Here is a 14,297-nt window from a genome sequence, read left to right on the forward strand (position 1 = left end):
GGGGGGAGATAGAGGGGGCGTGTGTCTGTGTCCACCCCTAGGGTGGGCAGTGGGGGGGGTCTGTGTCCACCTTCAGTGTGGGCAGTAGGGGGATATGCAGGTACCCCCATGGTGGGACATAGGGGTCTGTGTCCACCTTCAGTCTGGGCAGTAGGAGGATCTGCAGGTGCCCCCGTGGTGGGAGATGGGATGGGGGTCTGTGTCCACCCCCAAGGTGGGTAGTAGGAGAATCTGCAGGTGCCCCCATGGTGGGAGATAGGGGTCTGTGTCGACCCCCAGGGTGGGCAATAGGGGGATCTGCAGGTGCCCCCGTGGGGGGAGAGAGGGGTCTGTGTCCACCTTCAGTCTGGGCAGTAGGAGGATCTGCAGGTACCCCCGTGGTGGGAGATAGGGGTCTGTGTCCACCTTCAGTCTGGGCAGTAGGAGGATCTGCAGGTACCCCCGTGGTGGGAGATAGGGGTCTGTGGGTGCCCCCAAGGTGGGAGATAGAGGGGGCGTGTGTCTGTGTCCACCCCTAGGGTGGGCAGTGGGGGGGGTCTGTGTCCACCTTCAGTGTGGGCAGTAGGGGGATATGCAGGTACCCCCATGGTGGGACATAGGGGTCTGTGTCCACCTTCAGTCTGGGCAGTAGGAGGATCTGCAGGTGCCCCCGTGGTGGGATATAGGGGTCTATGTCCACCCCCAGGGTGGGAGATTGGGGGGGGGTGTCTGTGTCCACCCCCAGATTGGTCAGTAGGGGCATCTGCAGGTGCCCCTGTGGTGGTCTGTGTCCACCCTCAGGGTGGGAGGTAGGAGTCTGTGCCACCCCCAGGGTGGGCAGTAGAGGGATCTGCAGGTGCCCCCAGGGTGGGCAGGTGGGGGGGTCTGTGTCCACCCCCAGGGTGGAAGATGAGGGTCTGTGTCCACCCCCAGGGTGGGCAATGGGGGGGGTGTGTGTCTGTGGGTGCCCTCAGGGTGGGAGATAGGGGTCTGTGGGTGCCCCCAGGGTGGGAGATGGGAGTCTGTGTCCACCCCCAGGGTGGGTCTGCAAGTGGCTCCGAAGTGGGAGATGGAGGGTCTGCATCTGCACCCAAGGTGGGCAAAGGGGGTCTGCTGGTGCCCCCAAGGGTAGGCAATGAGGGGTCTACACCTGCCCACCCCTCTTCCCTGGGAAGGACAGGGGATCTGTGCCTGCCCCACACACACACACCTCTAGGGTGGGCAATGGGGGTCTATCCCAAACTGGTTCCCCTCACAGGGTGGGAGATGGGGGGGTCTGTGCCTGCCCCCCAGGGCAGCTGGGGCTTCCAGCCCCACCACACTCATCACACCCATCTTCCCTCCTGTCCCCCAGTGCCTGGATGGGATTGACTACGACGACTTCAATTTCAGCTCCCACATGATGGAGCAGAAGGAGCCCCTGATGGAGACGGGTAAGGGCCCCTTTGGCTGTGCCCTCCCGGGGGTCCCCGGCCCAGCAGGGTTTCCCCGCAGGCTGACTCACCCCCCGTGGTTCCCAGCAGCACCACAGGCTGTGTCCCCACAGCTCCCACTGTGAGCTGGCTGGGAATCCCTGCCCCGTGCCACTGGGATGGGGACTCTTCAATCTGGCCCTGCTGCTCACTCGAAGAGGGACTTGGGATTTGGGGCTGTGACAGGTCCCCAGGGGCTCCCTGAGTGCCAGAGCATCCTCTGCCCCTTCCTTCCCTCCTCTCCCTCCTGCTCCCGGCTGGGCTCTGGCAGCACAGGGGCTGGGGGTCCTGAGGACCCCCATGGGACAGACAGAGGGGTCACCTCACCTTCAGCACCGTCCCCCTACCTCCAGCATCTTTACTGGGAGCGTGCACTTTGGGTACCCTGTGTTTCTCACCGCTGCCTCTCCTCTCTGTCCTCCAGTGGAAGGTCCCTACCTTGTCATCATCGAGCAGCCAAAGCAGGTAAGGATGTCACCCAGGTAAGGGCAAGGGGGCTGTCACTCCCTGCTCTCACGGGGCATCTGGATGGGCCATCCTTGGATGATACCACCTCCTACCACCACTTCTTTGCCTCCGCAGCGGGGGTTCCGATTTCGGTACGGCTGCGAGGGTCCCTCACATGGGGGGCTGCCAGGAGCATCCAGCGAGAAGGGGCGCAAGACTTATCCCACCGTGAAGGTGAGCACTGCCCTGGGGAGGTGACGGGGCAGCATCTTCAGCCCGTCTCATGGCGCTGGAGGCATGGGAGGGCTGTGGCAGGAGGGCTGGTGGCCACCGGGTGGGCTAGCAGGGGTTTGGGGGGAGTCCTGCCACCTCTTGGGGGGACCTCCCATCTCCTATCTCTCTCCCTCCCCACAGATCTGCAACTTCACGGGGATGGCCCGGATTGAGGTGGACCTGGTGACACACAGCGACCCTCCTCGTGTGCATGCCCACAGCCTGGTGGGCAAGCAGTGCAACGAGGCTGGCAACTGTGTGGCCATCGTGGGACCCAAGGACATGACGGCTCAGTACGTGGGTGGGAGACCCGGGAGGGCTGGGGAAAGGGGGATGGAAGAGGAGGGAAGAGAGGAGCCAGGAGCTGGGTTTGCTGGATTGGGGCCAGGAATGGGTTTGGACAAGGTCATCGGTACAGCTCTGTGCCCTGAGTGTTTTGCCCAGCTCTGGGTTGGGCACCTGCAGCTTGTTTTGGGCTTCTGGCCTCAGGGTTGCTGTTTCTCAGCAGATTTGTAGATGACTTCTGTAGCCTCAGTCGCCGGGTTATTCCATAAGTCCTGGAGCTCCCTGCCCAGGCAGCTTCTGGGGCAGGAGCAGGCAGGCTCCTGGCTGCTTGTGTCCCCACGTGCCCTGACACTGCTGGTCCCACAGCCCCGTTTGGAGAGGAGGATGTTTTCCCTGGGTCTTCTGCTGGAGTGGGACAGGAGGCACGAGAGCTGTGTGCTCCTCACTGCTGCACTTGCTCTTACAGATCCCAGCCTTGGGCTGCTGGCTCAGCCTCTTCCCCTTGGCATCCCCCTGGCCTCCAGCCCTCCTGGTCCTCCCCTGTGAGAGCCTGGAGTTTCCCAGCTCTTTTCTGGGCTCCTTTCCTCTCCTCTGCAGTTTCTCCTGTTGTCCCCCCACATTTTTACCCCCCACTGCCCAAGTGACAATGTTCTGTGCTTTGCTCAGCTCCTTCTTGGCCACAGGAGTCCGTGTACCCCCCTGGGCCGGTTGCTCCCACATCCCAACGGGATCCCTCTTCTCCTTCAGGTTCAGCAACCTGGGTGTGCTCCACGTCACCAAGAAGAACATGATGGAGATCATGAAGGAAAAGCTGAAGCAGCAGAAGATGCGCAACAGGAGCCATCAGCTGACGGGTGAGGGCAGCCTGGGGGGGTTCAGTGGGACTCGGTGTCCTGGGGGGAGCGGGGGGGACTTGCTGTGGGGTGACCTGGAGCCTTGTCCCCTTTGCCTGGCCTGATGGCATCTCCCCCCTCTCCTCTGGCAGAAGCGGAGCTGCGCGAGATCGAGCTGGAGGCGAAGGAGCTGAAGAAGGTGATGGACCTGAGCATCGTGCGGTTGCGTTTCACGGCCTACCTGCGGGACAGCAGCGGGAACTTCACCCTGGCCCTCCAGCCCGTCATCTCCGACCCCATCCACGACAGCAGTGAGTCTGGGGTTGGGCTGGACGGGGATGGGGGGGTCGGGGCAGGATGGGGTGAGGAGGTGAGGGATGCTCTGTCTGCCGTGGTGTCTCCCAATGTCTCCTCGCTCTGCAGAGTCCCCGGGAGCTTCCAACCTGAAGATCTCACGGATGGATAAGACGGCAGGCTCGGTGCGGGGAGGGGACGAGGTCTACTTGCTGTGCGATAAAGTTCAGAAAGGTAAAAGCTGTCCCAGAGGGGCTGCAGTGGGAGAGGTCCATGTCCCGGGACCCGGGGTACCCTGTGGTCGGGAGACGGGCAGTGCCAGGTGCCCCTTCTCTCCCCAGATGACATCGAGGTGCGTTTCTACGAGGATGATGAGAACGGCTGGCAGGCCTTCGGGGACTTCTCCCCCACGGATGTGCACAAGCAGGTATGGGAGAAGCAGGGGGGGCATCCTGCCGTGCCCCAAGGCGGGTGGGTGCCCTGTGGGGGTGAGGGAGCCCCATCCCTGGCTCCGGGGAGGAGCGGGACCCCATGTCCGTCTGTCCTGCCCGCAGTACGCCATCGTCTTCCGCACACCCCCCTACCACAAGCCCAAGATCGACCGTCCCGTCACTGTCTTCCTGCAGCTGAAGAGGAAGAGGGGGGGTGACGTGAGTGACTCCAAGCAGTTCACCTACTACCCCGTGGTGGAAGGTGAGCCCCCCCTCCATCCCCAGGCACACCGGTGTGCCCCCCACCCCACCGCTGGGGCTGCCCCCTCACCCTGCTGCCCCTCTCTCCCCGCAGATAAGGAAGAAGTGGAGAGGAAGCGCAAGAAAGTCCTGCCTCAGTTTCCCCAGCACTTCGGCGGGGGCTCACACATGGGGGGTGCCGGCGGGGGGGCCGGGGGCTTCGGATCTGGAGGAGGTGAGTGGGGGGACATCTCTTCCCCCTCCCCGCTCGGGCTGCCGTAGCCCGGTCCTGGGGTCTCCCCTCTGACCTCACCCACCCCCCACATCATTGCTCTGCAGGCGGGAACCTCAGTTTCCCCTACTCCCCTGGGCTGGCCTACAACAGCATCTACTCGCCTGGCCCCCACCCCGTGGGGGGGTACCAGGGGGGGGTGCAGATGAAGGGCCCGGAGGTGGAAGGACCGGGGAGCAACCAGCAGGCACCCACGGAGGGCACCTCCTGCAAGGACCTGCAGAAGCAAGGTAGGAAGCCGGGCTGGGGGACATCACTCGGGAGAGGAGACATGGGTTGGGGACCTTTCTGGGGTGGGTGGTGCTCTCTTCCATGCCTTGGGGGGGATGCAGGAGGGTGGATGTGGCTGCTGCTCCTGGAGGTGACATCCTGCTTTGCTCCCCCCGCTCCCAATCCCAGCTCAGCTCTGCCAGCTGTGGATGCTGGCACTGGCCCGTCGCAATGCCCATGCCCTGCTCGACTACTCGGTCACCGCCGACCCCCGCATGCTGCTGGCGGTCCAGAGGCACCTGGCCGCCTCGCAGGACGAGAACGGAGACACGTGAGCGCATCACAGGGGGCTTTGGGGGGAGGGTGAGCCGTTATGGGGGCTCTCAGAGCCGTTATGGGGGCTCTGGGGTGGGAGGTGGCAGGGAGGACCTGGAGGAGCTGAGCCTTGGTGGCCATCAGAGGTGTTATGGGGGCTCTGGGGCAGGGGGGGTGTGGGAGGTGGCAGGGAGGACCTGGAGAAGGATGGAGCTGAGCCTGGGGCCATCCCGCTCTCCCCACAGGCCTTTGCACCTTGCCATCATCCACGAGCAGACGGCGGTGATCAAGCAGCTGATCGAGGTCATTGTGAGCATCCCCAGCCAGCAGATCATCAACATCTCCAACAACCTGAAGCAGGTGGGTGTCTCCCAGAGCTGCCGGTTCTCTTCTACCGGGGGCTCGCTCCCGTTTCCCCACCCCAGGGGGCTCCCGCTGTGGGGCTGAGCACGGTGCTGGGGGGCTCAGCTCCTCCTGCGAGCTCTGCTGAGGTGGAGGTGGGTGTCCTTTTGTCCTGCAGACACCGCTGCACCTGGCAGTCATCACCAAGCAGCCCCAAGTGGTCCAGCTCCTGCTGCAAGCCCGTGCTGACCCCACCTTGCTGGACCGCTACGGGGATTCCCTGCTTCACCTGGCCCTCCAGACTGGAGATGAAGAGATGCTGAAGACACTGCTGGCCCACCTGGGCTCAGCTGCCCCATACTTGCTCCGCCTGCCCAATTTCCATGGTGAGCAGGGCTGGGAGATGATGGGCAGGAACCCGGTGGTGCCACCCTGGGCTCGTCCAGAGGGCTGCTGAGCCTCTTCCCACTGTTGCAGGCCTCCTGCCTGTGCACTTGGCCGTCAAGGCAAAGAGTTTGGCCTGCCTGGACCTGCTGGTCAGGAAGGGAGCGGACGTGAATGCGGTGGAGAGGCAAGGTGGGAGGACCCCGTTGCACCTCGCCGTGGAGATGGAGAACCTGAACATGGCCACCCACCTGGTGAAGAAGGTACGGTTGGGGCTGGTGGGGTTGGTGGCTGTGGGACAAGGATGGGGTGCAGCCTTCCATGGTGCCCTGGCAGAAGTTGGGGGGGTTCCCTGTGGTCTTAGGGTGACAAGGGGCGGGGGGGGACAGTGCCCAGGCACTCAAGTGGCCTCATGTCTTCCTCCATAGCTGGGAGCAGATGTCAACAGCCGGACCTTCGCTGGGAACAGCCCCCTGCACTTGGCCGCTGGCCTGGGCTCCCCCACCCTCACCAAACTGCTCCTCAAAGCTGGTAAGATGCTGCCATCCTTTCTCCTTCCCACAGCCAGGGGGGTGCCCAGCCACCGTGCAGACCCCCTTCTGGGCCCACCTGCCCTTTTTGGGGGCTCAGTCCACCCTTCCCTGCCAGGGGCAGACGTGCTGTGCGAGAACGACGAGCCCGTGAGCCCGTCCTCCTCGGAGGCCAGCAGTGACACGGACGCCGACCCTGAGGAGCAGGAGCTGGCCATGGAGCTGGGGGAACCGGCCTCCACCGTGGAGGGGGGCACCAACCCCGAGCCCCCCGCGCAGGCAGGGCACAGGCAGCGCCGCTGCCACACACCCCTGGACCTGACTCGGAGCCAGAAGGTGTGTGGGGCAGGGGTACAAACTGGGGCAGAGCTCCAGGAGATCATAGAATGGTTTGGGTTGGAAGGGACCTTCAAGATCATGCAGTTCCAACCCCCTGCCCTGGGCAGGGACACCTCCCACCAGACCAGGTTGCTCCAAGCCCCATCCAGCCTGGCCTTGAACCCCTCCAGGGATGGGGCAGCCACAGCTTCTCTGGGTGAGGATGTCTGTCCCCCAGGGAGGTGGAGTGGGTTGGCTGGTGCTTTTTGGGGGGATGCTGACCTCCATCTGTCTGTCCTGCAGGTGCGTGAGATCCTGCTGCAGGCCTCCCAGCAGGGTCCCGAGGCAGAGATGCCCACCGCCCCCCGGCCAGGTGAGCAGCCCCTCTCCTTAGAAAAGCTCCATGGTGGGGCAGGGCAGGGCAGGGCAGGACCCTCCCTCCCGACAAGAGGAGATGATGGAGGCACTTCTCCTGCCCAGGGAACGTCCTGTCGCTGGACAATGAGGCGCTGCAGGGGCTGGAGCAGCTGCTGAACCAGGACTGCAGTGGGTCGGACTGGATGGAGTTGGCCAAGCGCCTGGGGCTCTGCAGCCTGGTGGAGACCTTCAAGGACACCCCCTCGCCCAGCGTCAGCCTCCTGCGCAGTTATGAGGTCGGTGGTCCTTCGGGGTGGTCCCCGTGTCCCCCCGTCTCCCCCCCCCATGCCCATCACTGCCCTCTCTCTCTCCCCACAGCTGGCGGGGGGCAGCCTGGGGGGGCTGCTGGAGGCACTGGACTCCATGGGGCTCCGTAACGCTGTGAGGATGCTCCACAAAACCGAGGCGTTGGAGAAGCTGCAAAGCACAGGTACGGGGAGTTTGGTGGAGAGGGGGGGTGTGTGTGTGTGTGATTGTGTCCCCACGTCCCCCCCCCATCGCTGACAGCCCCCCCCTTGCTTTGCAGAGCTGAAGGAGGACAGTGCCTACGGCAGCGAGTCGGTGGAGGAGGAACAGGCACCCACGCTGACCCTGAAGCCAGGACCGGGGGGCGAGCTGCCCCACAGCCAGCAGCCACAGGTGCATTGAGGGGCTGGCAGCCCCCACACCCACCCAGGGCAGGGGGCCAGGGGGGGGCCACATTGTCCCCCTAACCCTGCCCTGCCCACACAACAAGTGCCTTCTGGACTTGGGGTCCGGCTGCCTGGACTTGGGAGGATGGGATGCAGCTGGCTCCTGCCCCTCTCTGCTCTTATTTAATGGTCCCTCTTCTGAATAAAGGGACACAGTTTCCATTAGCCTTTGCCCTCCGTCTCTCCAGTCCTGGGGGGGTGCAGAGACCCCCCCCAACAAGCCCTGCTTGGGGCTGGGAGTCCAGCAGCAAGGATGCAGCTGCCAGCCCCTCCTCAGCATCTCTCCAACCCTGGGGGAGAAAACCACAGCGCACACAAGAAGCGAAGAGCAAGTTTTTTACTTCAGTAACCGAGAGAAGAAGCTGTACAAAGGTTGTTTTTTTTTTCTCCCCCCTCAAGCCACCTGGGGCAAGGGTGGATTATTATTATTTTTTTTTTTCTTGAGTTTTTTTTTTTTTTTTGCAATAGACTCAAAAGAGCAGAATAAAAAGTTTGACACATTCGCAAAGTCAGTGCTGAAACCAGCCAGGTCCTGGGTGGCCCAGAACAGCCTGTGTGCCAGCAATGCCCCCTCCCCTCCCCAAAAAAACTGCAGCCCTTCTGCTGTCTCTGGACCCCCCCCTGCTCCTCCACCACCGGCACCTTGTTCCAGCTGAGCATCCTCCAGCCCACCCTGGGGGCAACAAGGACCTCACAGCGTTTCCAAGGGCCTGACCATGCACTGGAGAAACAGCACGGGAAGGAAGGCTGGCTCCAGCCGCACAGGGCACTGGGGAGCCCTAAGTCAATCCTGGCTTTGTGGGGGGCTGGCACCTCCCCACTGGAAGTACTTACATGCTGCCCCTCACCCCAAGGTGCCCCGGGTACGATGCTGACACCCGAATGGGGCCAAGTCCAGGCTGCTGGGGGAGGTCATGAAGCACCAGCACATCAGCAATGGGTGCTGCCATCCCAAAGGTGCCTCCTCAGTGCCTGCTGTCTCTCTCCCAAGGGTTGCTGGTGCCAGAGCAGGGCTCCAGCAGGAGCCCAGGGGCAGCAGGGTTGGGGGGGGACTGGGTCTCTTCTCCCCCCGCCTCCCCGAGTCCATGTAAAAACCTTCTTCCCCCAAAGGTCAGTGCCTACAGGACATGGCTGGATGTGTGGTTTTTGTTTGTTTTGGTTTTTTTCTTTTTTTCCCCCCCCAAACAGTTCCCAAAAAGCATCCCCCTAAACAGTTCCCAAAAAGCATCAAAAGTAGCCCCAAAAAAACCCCCTCCCTGGTGGTCAGCTCGATCTGGTACTAAAAAGTGCAAAACCGTTATCACAAAAACCGTTCAAAAGTTGTAAGAAAGCAGGGAGGGTGCAGGGGGGGCAGGGAAGGGGCCACGTGCCATCGCCCTGGCTCCCCTGGCCCCCAGCCCCAGGAGAGGGGACAGGCCAGGGCTGGTCCCTCGTGTCTGCCCCCCCAGCCCCCCCCCATGGCACAATGGAGCTGGAGAAAAAGCGGCCGCTGGCTTTGTTTTGCTGCATTTTTGTCTTTTTTTTTTAAAACCACTAAAGAATTGAGCCCGGTAGGTGGGCTGGGGTTGTTCCCCCTCCCTGGGGTGGGGGGGGACGGTGTCCTGCAGGACAAGGAGGGGCAAGAACTGAGTCTGATGGGGGCCGACAGTGTGGGCAGCTCCCTCAGGCAAGGCCCTGTCCTGCTCTGCCACCCTCTCCGGCCTCGCTGGTGCTGGTGGCCGGCCAAGAGATGTCACCTCCCTGGCTCCTGGCACAGATGGAGGGACTCAACGCGGGGGTCTGCACGGCCTCCACCCCAGCGCCCGGGGCTGGGGGAGCTGTGGGGGGGAGCAGGAAGGGAGCTGCAGCCCGAGTGGCTGATGCCCCTTGGCTTACGATTTGTGGGGGTGGCCGGGGGGCTGGCGGCCGGCACGCTCCGAGACGTTGCGCTTCACCTTGGTGGTCCCGGCGGTGGTGGTGGCGGTGGAAGGCTCGGCGTTGAGCGAGGGGCTGGAGCGGGATTTTTTCAGGCCGTCGTCCTCCCCGCCCGCCGCGTCGAAGAGGGTGGACTCGAAGGCTGCCAGGTCCTCGGAGCCGGCCTTCAGCTTGGCCCTCAGCAGCATGGCGTAGGTGCCGTAGCGGGATTTCTGGAGTCAGGGCACAGGGCAGCAGAGAGAGGGGTTGGTGAGATGGGTACTGCTCCCCAGACAGCATCCCAGGGCATTGGAGATGCTCCTGGTCCCTCTTTCCCCAAAAGCCAGTATCCCAGGGCAGGGGGGGATGCTCCTGGTCCCTCTTTCGCCCCCAAGCCAGCATCCCAGGGCAGGGGGGATGCTCGCGGGCCTTGGTGACAGCACACAGTGCAATTCAGCTGATGGGGACAGGGAAGTGGGGGTCCATCACTCAGGATGGCCAAAAGGACAGAGGCAGAAGGGCCAGCAGCAGAGGGGAGAGGGTCTCCCCAACTCACCTCAAACTCCAGGTACTCTTCCTTCTGCTTCTTCCAAGCCAGCATCCCAGGGCAGGGAGGATGCTCACAGTCCCTCTCTCCCCCCCAAGCCAGCATCCCAGGGCACGGGGGATGCTCCTGATCCTTCTTTCCCCCCCAGAGCCAGCATCCCAGGGCAGGAGGGATGCTCCTGGTCCCTCTTTCCCTTCCAAGCCAGCATCCCAGGGCAGGGAGGATGCTCCTGGTCCCTCTTTCCCCTTCAAGCCAGCATCCCAGGGCAGAGGGGATGCTCCTGGTCCCTCTTTCCCCTCCAAGCCAGCATCCCAGGGCAGAGGGGATGCTCCTGGTCCCTCTCTCCCCCCCAAGCCAGCATCCCAGGGCAGGGAGGATACTCCTGGTCCCTCTTTCCCCTTCAAGCCAGCATCCCAGGGCAGAGGGGATGCTCCTGGTCCCTCTTTCCCCTCCAAGCCAGCATCCCAGGGCAGAGGGGATGCTCCTGGTCCCTCTCTCCCCCCCAAGCCAGCATCCCAGGGCAGGGGGGATACTCCTGGTCCCTCTTTCCCCTTCAAGCCAGCATCCCAGGGCAGAGGGGATGCTCCTGGTCCCTCTTTCCCCTCCAAGCCAGCATCCCAGGGCAGGGGGGATGCTCCTGGTCCCTCTTTCCCCCCCAAGCCAGCATCCCAGGGCAGGGAGGATACTCCTGGTCCCTCTTCCCCTCCAAGCCAGCATCCCAGGGCACAGGGGATGTTCCTGGTCCCTCTTTCCCCTCCAAGCCAGCATCCCAGGGCAGGGGGGATGCTCACGGTCCCTCCCCACCCAGAGCCAGCATCCCAGGGCAGGGGGGATGCTCACGGTCCCTCCCCACCCAGAGCCAGCATCCCAGGGCAGGGGGGATGCTTGCAGTCCTCGGTGACAGCACTGACACAGTGTAATTCAGCCGATTTGGAGATGCTCCTGGTCCCTCTTTCCCCAAAAGCCAGTATCCCAGGGCAGGGGGGGATGCTCCTGGTCCCTCTTTCGCCCCCAAGCCAGCATCCCAGGGCAGGGGGGATGCTTGCAGTCCTCGGTGACAGCACTGACACAGTGTAATTCAGCCGATGGGGACAGGGAAGGGGGGTCCATCAGTCAGGATGGCCAAAAGGACAGAGGCAGAAGGGCCAGCAGCAGAGGGGAGAGGGTCTCCCAGCTCACCTCAAACTCCAGGTACTCTTCCTTCTGCTTCAGCTGCGGGCCTTGGTGACAGCACACAGTGCAATTCAGCTGATGGGGACAGGGAAGTGGGGGTCCATCACTCAGGATGGCCAAAAGGACAGAGGCAGAAGGGCCAGCAGCAGAGGGGAGAGGGTCTCCCCAACTCACCTCAAACTCCAGGTACTCTTCCTCGGGGGATGCTCCTGATCCTTCTTTCCCCCCCAGAGCCAGCATCCCAGGGCAGGAGGGATGCTCCTGGTCCCTCTTTCCCTTCCAAGCCAGCATCCCAGGGCAGGGAGGATGCTCCTGGTCCCTCTTTCCCCTTCAAGCCAGCATCCCAGGGCAGAGGGGATGCTCCTGGTCCCTCTTTCCCCTCCAAGCCAGCATCCCAGGGCACAGGGGATGTTCCTGGTCCCTCTTTCCCCTCCAAGCCAGCATCCCAGGGCAGGGGGGATGCTCACGGTCCCTCCCCACCCAGAGCCAGCATCCCAGGGCAGGGGGGATGCTCACGGTCCCTCCCCACCCAGAGCCAGCATCCCAGGGCAGGGGGGATGCTTGCAGTCCTCGGTGACAGCACTGACACAGTGTAATTCAGCCGATGGGGACAGGGAAGGGGGGTCCATCAGTCAGGATGGCCAAAAGGACAGAGGCAGAAGGGCCAGCAGCAGAGGGGAGAGGGTCTCCCAGCTCACCTCAAACTCCAGGTACTCTTCCTTCTGCTTCAGCTCCTCGTACTCCTTTCCCTTCACCTTCTTCTCGGGCAGCGAGGAGCGATGCTCCAGCAGCTCCGCCGACATCGTCTTGAACTTGGTCTCATGGCTCTTCACCTGCTCCTCCTGGGGAAGGAGAAGGCTCCATGTCAGTTCCCTGCTCTGTACCCCTCCAGCAGTGTGAGCCAGCTGGGCCAAGAACAGGTTTCTTTCCCCCCTCCTAGGTCCAGCCAGGACCTCAGCTTCTGCTACTGGATTTGGGTCCTATTTTTTTTTTTTTTTTTTTAAGTGGTATGGAAAATGACAGGCCCTGGGGGAGCAATCTGCTCCCACCTCCCAGGAGGCTGGCTGAAGTCTTAAAGCAGAAGAACTTAATCCCCACTAAAACTAGGCTGGTGTTTTGGTTTGTTTGGGTTTTTTTTTTGCTTAATCCTTTCTGCTCCATGAAGAACTGCCCTGGCACGCGCGAGTGCCAGCTAATCCCCCCGGCCAGTTGCCTCTCAAAGTCCTGGCCCTGGCAGGACCCTGCAAGCCATGGTGTAGGACCACCTTCTCCTTCATGGTCTGAGTCCACGGCCTGTCTCCCATCCTTGCTGCCAGGAACAAGACCTCTCTGCTTGTCCCCAACCTCAGCACCCCCTTATTCTGTGCCTCCCCAGCCATGTTCCCTCAACCCTGCACCCCGCTGGGTGTGTGGGTCCCTCCACAGGGGACAGTGCCACCAGTAGACCCTGACGGGGTCTGTCCCATGCTCCTGGCTGCCCCCCACACTGTGGCCCACCTGGGACAGCCTGGTGCAGGAGCTGGGCAGCAAGGGGCGGCTGAACTTCTTCTGGGAGCCGATGGCTGCGGGGAAGGGCGGTGCGGAGAACATGGCTGCCACCACGTTGATGCGCGTGATCCACGAGTGCATCTGTTCGGGGTTCCTGGGGAGAGGCCGAACCACAGGCGGGCTTTAAGTGGTACCATCCGTGTCACAGAAGCAAAGGGACCTGCCCTGCAGATGAGACTCAGGTGCTCCAGGCATGTCCCAGACCAGGTATGGCACCTGTGGCTTTGCCCCAAGCAACTTAGGCCATTGCAACCCCATCATGGTGGGAAGAAGAGCTGGGACGAAGCACAGCATTGACACCGAGTCCCTTTCCTTCCAAAAAGGGACATGATGAGAGAGCAACGTGTCCCTAACCCCCATCCCACCCCCCACCCCAGTCGGATGAGCCCCAGCGTGGGGTGTAGGGGGTGATCCTGGGGGACTCACTGTGCTTGGAAGAGGAAGACCCTCCAGTCAGCTGTCCTGAGGTAGAAGACGTTGGGTCGCTTGCTGTAGTCAGACGCCCGCGTGGCAAGCGAATGGTGGATGCTAATTGCGTTCTTCAGCTCCTCTTCCGCCAGCGCCTTCCCCGGCTTATACTCCTCCTGCCAGTCACAGGGGGTTTCAGAGCCAGTTTGGGGACGTGACCCACCACGAGACAGCTCTAGGAGACCCCGGGGACTGCAGGTGAGTGCTGACAGTGACGGGGCTCAGGGATCGCCCTCCACCAACCTTCTGGATGCTGTACCCATGGGGAGAGGCTGCACGGTGGGCCTGGAGCACCACGGTGGGCCTGGAGCACCACGGTGGGCCTGGAGCACCACGGTGGGCCTGGAGCACCACGGTGGGCCTGGAGCACCACGGTGGCTGTTCCCCCCTGCCCCACAGCTGGGCCAGAGCGTGTGCCTGCAGGAGACTACATTTGCAGCCCAACACCCCCCAGCCCAGGGTGAAGACCCCCATGCCTCCCCTCTCCCCAGCCAACCCCCCCACGCCATGCCCTCGGTTGGCAGCCGCTTTCACCACCCCGTCCAAGCCCAAGCGTGCCAGAAGCAGAGATGCCACCAGATGCCCAGGCAATGGTTCAAGCAGGATGGGTTTTGTGATGCGTGGGACATCCCCCTCCACCCACCCCGGGTTGGGGACAATCCCACAAGCGTCCCCACCGCCGCTTACCTTCTGCAGGTAGAGAATCATCCCCTTCAGGATGGCGTGGAAGGGCTTCCAGCCGCGCTTCCCTCGGGGTGCTGCCAGGAAGAAGAGAGCACCCCAGATATCAGCCTCCAGCACGCTAAGCTGGGGGGGTGGGAAGCCATATTTCCCCCCCCCCTCCTCCCTCCTCATCCTCCTCCAGCCAGCCCTGCCACGGCGCACGTCACCCCACCCCGGGGACAGGCGGCCCG

The 14,297-nt window shown here is 62.9% G+C and overlaps 2 protein-coding genes across 2 annotated transcripts in view; one reads left to right on the forward strand and one right to left on the reverse strand.

Moving 5' to 3' along the window:
- The window catches only part of NFKB2 (nuclear factor of kappa light polypeptide gene enhancer in B-cells 2 (p49/p100)), a 9,010-nt gene extending 1,090 nt beyond the window's left edge, over nt 1–7,920 (forward strand). The window contains exons 2-22 of the mRNA XM_014956339.1: nt 1,334–1,412; nt 1,876–1,916; nt 2,034–2,132; nt 2,313–2,464; nt 3,204–3,310; nt 3,442–3,600; nt 3,713–3,817; nt 3,925–4,010; nt 4,138–4,276; nt 4,370–4,489; nt 4,594–4,776; nt 4,946–5,087; nt 5,317–5,431; nt 5,592–5,799; nt 5,891–6,060; nt 6,226–6,328; nt 6,446–6,663; nt 6,949–7,018; nt 7,126–7,298; nt 7,381–7,492; nt 7,589–7,920. Coding sequence (XP_014811825.1) covers nt 1,334–1,412; nt 1,876–1,916; nt 2,034–2,132; nt 2,313–2,464; nt 3,204–3,310; nt 3,442–3,600; nt 3,713–3,817; nt 3,925–4,010; nt 4,138–4,276; nt 4,370–4,489; nt 4,594–4,776; nt 4,946–5,087; nt 5,317–5,431; nt 5,592–5,799; nt 5,891–6,060; nt 6,226–6,328; nt 6,446–6,663; nt 6,949–7,018; nt 7,126–7,298; nt 7,381–7,492; nt 7,589–7,710 — 2,703 coding nt within the window. The 3' untranslated portion in view covers nt 7,711–7,920. The remainder of the gene's footprint in view (nt 1–1,333; nt 1,413–1,875; nt 1,917–2,033; nt 2,133–2,312; nt 2,465–3,203; nt 3,311–3,441; nt 3,601–3,712; nt 3,818–3,924; nt 4,011–4,137; nt 4,277–4,369; nt 4,490–4,593; nt 4,777–4,945; nt 5,088–5,316; nt 5,432–5,591; nt 5,800–5,890; nt 6,061–6,225; nt 6,329–6,445; nt 6,664–6,948; nt 7,019–7,125; nt 7,299–7,380; nt 7,493–7,588) is intronic.
- A 1,043-nt stretch (nt 7,921–8,963) lies between these two features.
- The window catches only part of PSD (pleckstrin and Sec7 domain containing), a 77,919-nt gene continuing 72,585 nt past the window's right edge, over nt 8,964–14,297 (reverse strand). The window contains exon 17 of the mRNA XM_014956340.1: nt 8,964–9,880. Coding sequence (XP_014811826.1) covers nt 9,626–9,880 — 255 coding nt within the window. The 3' untranslated portion in view covers nt 8,964–9,625. The remainder of the gene's footprint in view (nt 9,881–14,297) is intronic.

The sequence above is a fragment of the Calidris pugnax genome, unplaced genomic scaffold, assembly GCF_001431845.1.
Source record: "Calidris pugnax isolate Ruff unplaced genomic scaffold, ASM143184v1 scaffold196, whole genome shotgun sequence".
In the NCBI taxonomy this organism is placed as follows: Eukaryota; Metazoa; Chordata; class Aves; order Charadriiformes; family Scolopacidae; genus Calidris; species Calidris pugnax.